Below are 6,073 nucleotides of genomic sequence, written 5' to 3'. Positions count from 1 at the left end.
GCTTTGAAGTATAATTGGCATGCAGCAAACTTGATATTTAAATCGTGCACTTTAATATATTCCCACATACGCGTACATACTGGGATCCTCAACGGAATGAGATATTTTCTAGGCTGCAAATAAAAACCTCACTAAGGGTTCTAGGATGGTAAGCGCTGAGCAATCCCGCCGGGTATCCTGTATCCGCGAGGTTGTCACAGGCAGGGTCCCCGGGCGGGCTTGGCCTATCCCAGGCTTTGAGAATGGCTTGATTTATAATTTGTCTCTTCCGACAGGAAATTCCTCCTGCTTTCTCCAAACACAACGTCTTCGGCTGGACACCCACAAACCCTCAAGGTCCACGCCGGGCTTCCAAACGCCACGCCCCCTCAGGATTCCCAGCACGCCGCGCGCCGGCCATGACCGGAAGGCGGAAGTACGGGGACTTCCGGCTGGCGTCCCACGCGTGCAGTGCGGTCGTGTTTCTCAGGTGAGTCGCGTGGGCCCCGGGCTTAGTTCTGCGACGTGGAGAGCAGGCCTCAGATCGTCCCTCCGCCGCGGCCCTGGCGTCGGCCTGGCGGTGCGGGGCTCGGGAGGGCGAAGCCCGGGGTCGTGATGGCAGCGCCGCTCTCCCCCGGGCTGTGACTAGCGGGGCCCCAGGCGGAGCGCGGCCGGCTGCGTGGGTCACCGCGATCCTCCACGCGGAGTGTGGGTCCTTAGACGACTGGCGGGCGATTGCTGGCGTCCAGAGGATGCTCACCTCGCGTCCCCCAGTCCCCAGTCCGCGCAACCTGCGCTCTCGAGGGCTCCAGCGGAGAATGAGAGCTGCTGAAGCAGCTTCGGGGCGAGGCTGTGCTGAGCAGGGGCGGGGGACGGAAGAGTCTGAGTTACCGAACAGAGAAGCCTCGGGGAGAGCAGTTTCCAGACAGCGAACAGTGAATGATGGACCTGAAGTGCGCGTGGCGTGGGCTTTCTCACCGGCGCCACTGAAGCTTGCGGGTGGGGGTGGGAGGAGAGTTGAAGGAGGCTCGGGAGTAGCGGGATGTAACTTTGATACCCGAAGACACGAGGGAAAGTCATTCAGGAAGTCTTTTAAAAAGCTGGGCGGTGGTGGCGCACGCCTGTAACCCCTGCACTCGGGAGGCAGAGGCAGGCGGATCTCTGAGTTGGAGGCCAGCCTGGTCTACAGAGTGAGTTTCAGGACAGCCAGGACTGCACAGAGAAACAGTCTCAATAACTACAAAAAGGAATTCTTTAAAAGGCAGGGATCTATGCTCTGATCTTTTAAAAAAGTTCACCTTAAACAAAGTGAAGGATTTACTGCTAAGAGATGGAGCAAGGTAGGAGAGCAATAGGTAATTTGAAGGCAGTTTATTAACTTGGTGTTACCAAGCAGCTGTGAGAATGGATTGGTTTATAATTTGTCACTGGCCTCTGGGGGCTTGACCTTCTTACATTTAACCAGTGTATGCTCTTCGTTGATCTTCCCGTAAGCTAAGCATGAAGACAGTGTAGATTGCCTTCCATTCATCCCAGTACTGAAGAGGTCTGCCCAGCCATTTCCTTGATAAACTTTCTTCTTGTGTTTTTGTTGCCCACCAGGTAAAGCATGGCTAAAAGCTTACGGAGTAAGTGGAAAAGGAAGATGCGCGCTGAGAAGAGAAAGAAGAATGCCCCAAGGGAGCTCAACAGACTGAAAAGTATTCTCAAAGTTGATGGGGATGCTTTAATGAAAGATGTTGAAGAAATAGCGACTGTGGTGGTACCCAAACAGTGCCAGGAGAAAATGCAGCGTGCGGTGGAGGGTGAAAAGGGTGAGCTTGTGTGCTGTATTTACATCATGAGAAAGTGGATCCGCTTTTCCTTACGCCCCTTTATTATTATTATATTCGCTGTCTTCTTTCCATCTCTACTTCTCCCTGGTGTCAGATCCAAAAGAAACTGGCTAGCTGTGGTGCCTATTAGAAAACAAAGCACTTGCTGGCATCCTGGCTCCTCTCAGCTCTTCTCATCCCTCCCTCTCCCCTAAAGCTCTCCACCTCATGGGCTTCCCTTCCCCCAGCTTCCATTCCTGTAGAGCCCTGCTCTTTCAGTGCCCCCCCTCTCTCTTCTCTCCTCTCTCTCTCTCTCTCTCTCTCTCTCTCTCTCTCTCGCTCTCTCGCTCTCTCGCTCTCTCTCTCGCTCTCTCCCTCTCGGTTCTCTTGCTCCTTTCTCCATCTCCTTTGTTCCCCTCTCTCTCCTCTCATGACTGGTTCCATCTTCTGGCCATGTTTAGTCTACTACTTTCTTTCCCTGCTCTGGATTCCTCCAGATGCCTCTGGCTTTTCTCCCCCTCATATCTACAATAAAAAATTTCTCTTCAGCCACACCTTGGAGTGGTCATGTCCTCACTTTATACATCTAACATACCTGTTACGTTCACATCTTTATTCTTTGGAAGCTTTCATGTCTACTGGAGATTCTGTGCTAAACTTTTTAAGTCAGTGTTTGGGAATAAGCATGTCTGGGTTATTTGATGGATCTTCAGCAATTATGTAGCAGCTCGAGTGCCCAGGGAACTGACAGAAATATAGGAACAAGCTTGAGAGAGCTTGGAAGGTTCAGTCAGGGTCTGGGGAGGTGAAAAGAGGTTTTCACTATTCCTCACAAGAGCTTGGTCCCATTCTGTGGATCCTTTGCGCTTGTATTGTTACCCTGGAAATCACAGAAGCCCGCTTTTTGTTGATATATTTTAGAAGCCTCTGTGTGTGTTTTAATCATGGTTTAAATCAGTGCTGGTTTCTGAAGCTTTTCAGGTCTTAATGTCCCAGTGTGGCAGCACTCGCCATAGCCACTCTGAAAGACAGAAGTGTATCTACGCCAAGGAGAACAGTGTTCTTAACACTCCTTACCCTACATATTCGCATCCTGTTCTTCCAGAGAAAACCCTTCGCTTCTTTGGTCTGCTTTGTCTCAGCTGCCCTTGAGAGACGAGGCACCTGGTTTAGCTTGCTGTGTCCCTTCCATCACGTGTGTTCACCTCTGCTCATCAGCTCTTTTCACGGTTTTAATTACGTGACCGTGACCATTTTACTATGTATGGTAGTGCATTTAAGTACAGTCACGATGTTTTACAGCCAGCACCTCTGGCCCCAAAACATTTTCATCCCTCTAAAAAGGAGTGCGGTTCTCTCTCTCTTTCCCCCCAGCCCAAGACTGACAGCCACTAGTGATTTCCTGTCTGCATAGATTTCTTCTTGTTTGAGCTATGCCGTGTGAGTGGAATCATACAGTGTGGGATCTTGTGCCTCACTTTTCTAACTTAGTATCACATTTTGAATTTCACATTTTAGTATATACTAGTACTTCCTTTTAAAGATGAATACTAGTTTGTTGTATATGCCACATTTTATTTACCTGTTGCTAGTTGGCATCTGGGTCACTTTTATGCTAGTAAACCTTCATTTCCAATTTTTTTTAAATGCCTGTTTTCAGTGCTTCGGAATATGAACTTACAAATGGAATGCTGGGTCATGTTAATTCTTTGCTATTTTCTGCACCAGCCAAACGATCCTTCTTCGACTCTGGGCATCAGGTGCCATGCGCTCCTGAGTCCTGCGGTGATCCTTGTTTCTTCTCTCCTTTGTGTGTGTTCTCTATTCCCTACATTTGATCTTGTGGGATCTTAGTATACTGTACACTTTTCTTCTTCCAAAAGTGTTTTATTTTTTATTTTGACTTATTTTTTATAGCTTTCTGGTCTTACTGGGGATATATTTTTATCTCATTGGGGGTATTTGCTCCTGAATTTGAGCGGCAATTCGAGCATTGTTTATTTTTTTTTTTTTTTAGAGTCCCTTGCTTCCACCCTTGTTTCCCTTCATGCTTATCTAACACTCTTCACATGCTTGGGGGTTGTTGATATTTAAATGAGGCACTGACAAGATTAGAAGCCCAGGCGGTGTAGAGAAGAAGTCTCTCATTTTCTGCCTGAAGAATGTGTTGATGCTCTCAGGTTTTTTTTTTTGTTTTTTTTTTTTTTTGGTTTTTCGAGACAGGGTTTCTCTGTGGCTTTGGAGCCTGTCCTGGAACTAGCTCTTGTAGACCAGGCTGATCTCGAACTCACAGAGATCCGCCTGCCTCTGCCTCCCGAGTGCTGGGATTAAAGGCGTGCGCCACCACCGCCCGGCTTGTGCTCTCAGTTTTGTAATATTTCAGAAGCTAAGTAGGAATAGAAGTGAAGGTGAGGGAGTCTTTCTGTCAGTAAAGCTGGGTGCATCTACCCTCACATACATGTTTCCCTTCATGTTCTCCTGCAGCTGCCTACCCAGTTTCTTAGATTCCTTTATCCCCTGTGTCTAAGCCAAAGCATTTCTTGTTATACCAGAAGTGCATGGCCACAGTGCTTGCCCATCCTTGATACGAGCCTTTTTTCTTTCCTCTCTCCTCTTCCTCCTTTCTTATTTCTATATGTCAACATGTTGTATCTTTTAAAAATACAAATCAGATTCAGTCACTTGCTACTTAAAATGTAACTTCCAGGACTGAAGAGATGGCTCAGCGCTTAGAGTTCTTGCAGAGTTCATTCCCTAGCACCTACTTCAGGTTTCACAACTGACTGACTTCTGCTCCAGGGAGCCCGACAGCACAGTCTTCTTTCCTCCCTGGGCACCCGCGCATACGTGCACGCTTAGGTGGACTCAGGAACGTGCGCAGCAGTGTTGATCCTGTCTGACTTGCTGGAGTAGCCGAGGAAGGCTGTAACAGTGTCTCCTGATTTCAGACTTCCTGTCGTTCTGATGTTCCTGCTGCATTTGTGGGCTTTCACGGGGCTGTTTTCATGTATGACTGCTAATAGCTTTTCACTTTATTGTTGTTTTTAATTTAGATGACATGAAAATGGAGACTGAAATTAAGAGAAACAGAAAGACTCTTCTAGACGAACATGGACAGTACCCAATATGGATGAACCAGAGGCAGAGAAAAAGACTGAAGGCAAAGAGAGAGAAAAAACGGGGGAAAAGCAGAGCCAAGGCAGCCAAGGGCCTGGCCTGGTAGACGGTACAGACTGGAAAGAAGGCTGGCGGTGGTGGCACACGCCTTTAATCTCAGTACTTGGGAGGCAGAGGCAGGCGGATCTCTGTGAGTTCAAAGCCAGCCTGCCTGGTCTAAAAAGCAGATGCCAGGACTGGAGAAACCCTGTCTCGAAAAACCACAGAAAACAAACTGGGAAGTATTCATGGGACAGAAGTTCAGTTGTTAGGATTGTCGTCACTGATTTTAGCTCTCTGAATGGAAGCTCTTTGTTTTCATACTTTAGTTTGATCTTACACCTGTAATTCAAAACCAGAATAATTCATTTGTTTTGGGAATTTGAATAAACTATTTTCTGTGATAAAAGAAAATTGGAAGCTGCCTGATGTTTGAGTATTATCAGACACCACAATCTTGTGAGCATTGCTGTGGTTAAAATTATTTGATCTTACAAAATGGCAGTTATAATCAATGCCTCAGATTAAACATGCTCATATGAAAAAAATTTGGACAGAAATATTTTAAAATAGCATCTCAAGGGGCTCAGCAGTTAAGACCGCACATTGCTCTTACAGAGGACTCTTCCTTCATGTTGAGTGGCTCAAAACCAGCTCCAGGGGGTTCCCCTCTTCTGGCCTCCACGGGCACCTGCACTCGATGTACAAGCTCCCAACACAATCTAACTTTAAAAGAAGTCTTGAGAAAAAGGATGGTGGTGGATTATTTACTTTGTGATTTTTTTATAATTCATAATAAAAGATATTTTATGTGTAGATCTTAAGAGTTTGACATTTTCTGTAAGGTTTCCAGCTACTGAGAAGACCATGTCTCTCATTTAGGTAGACTGTACAATATACTGAGTGGTGTGCTTTCTAAGTGATTAAAGCAGCATGGGTTTTTTCTGAAAACAAATGTTCTTCAGGTTTTGTTTTTTTCTTCTTTGGTATTTTGAGATGGGGTCTTTGTGTAGCCTTGGCTATCATAAAACCAGCTCTGTAAACCAGGCTGGCCTTGAACTCAACAGAGTTCCTGCCTCTGTTTCCCTAGTGCTGGGATTAAGGTGTGTGCCACTGCTACCAGG

General features: G+C 46.8%; 1 protein-coding gene across 1 annotated transcript; it reads left to right on the top strand.

The window, feature by feature from the left end:
- The first annotated feature begins 369 nt into the window (after positions 1 to 369).
- On the top strand, positions 370 to 5,765 carry Llph (LLP homolog, long-term synaptic facilitation factor). The gene is made up of 3 exons (XM_038314840.2): positions 370 to 469; positions 1,582 to 1,793; positions 4,847 to 5,765. The coding sequence occupies exons 2-3, from the start codon at positions 1,589 to 1,591 to the stop codon at positions 5,014 to 5,016; spliced, it is 375 nt and encodes a 124-aa protein (XP_038170768.1). The 5' UTR covers positions 370 to 469; positions 1,582 to 1,588; the 3' UTR covers positions 5,017 to 5,765.
- Positions 5,766 to 6,073: the final 308 nt, after the last annotated feature.

The sequence above is a fragment of the Arvicola amphibius genome, chromosome 17 (assembly GCF_903992535.2).
Source record: "Arvicola amphibius chromosome 17, mArvAmp1.2, whole genome shotgun sequence".
Lineage (NCBI taxonomy): Eukaryota > Metazoa > Chordata > Mammalia > Rodentia > Cricetidae > Arvicola > Arvicola amphibius.
The sequence above is the reverse complement of the archived record's forward strand: the minus strand, read 5'-3'. Positions and strand labels throughout refer to the sequence as shown.

Excerpts from the sequence above, each read along its gene's own strand:
- Llph (XM_038314840.2), top strand. The coding sequence starts at position 1,589 with ATGGCTAAAAGCTTACGGAGTAAGTGGAAAAGGAAGATGCGCGCTGAG. Across the intron at positions 1,794-4,846 it reads TGCGGTGGAGGGTGAAAAGG|ATGACATGAAAATGGAGACT; the intron begins GTGAGCTTGTGT and ends TTTTTAATTTAG.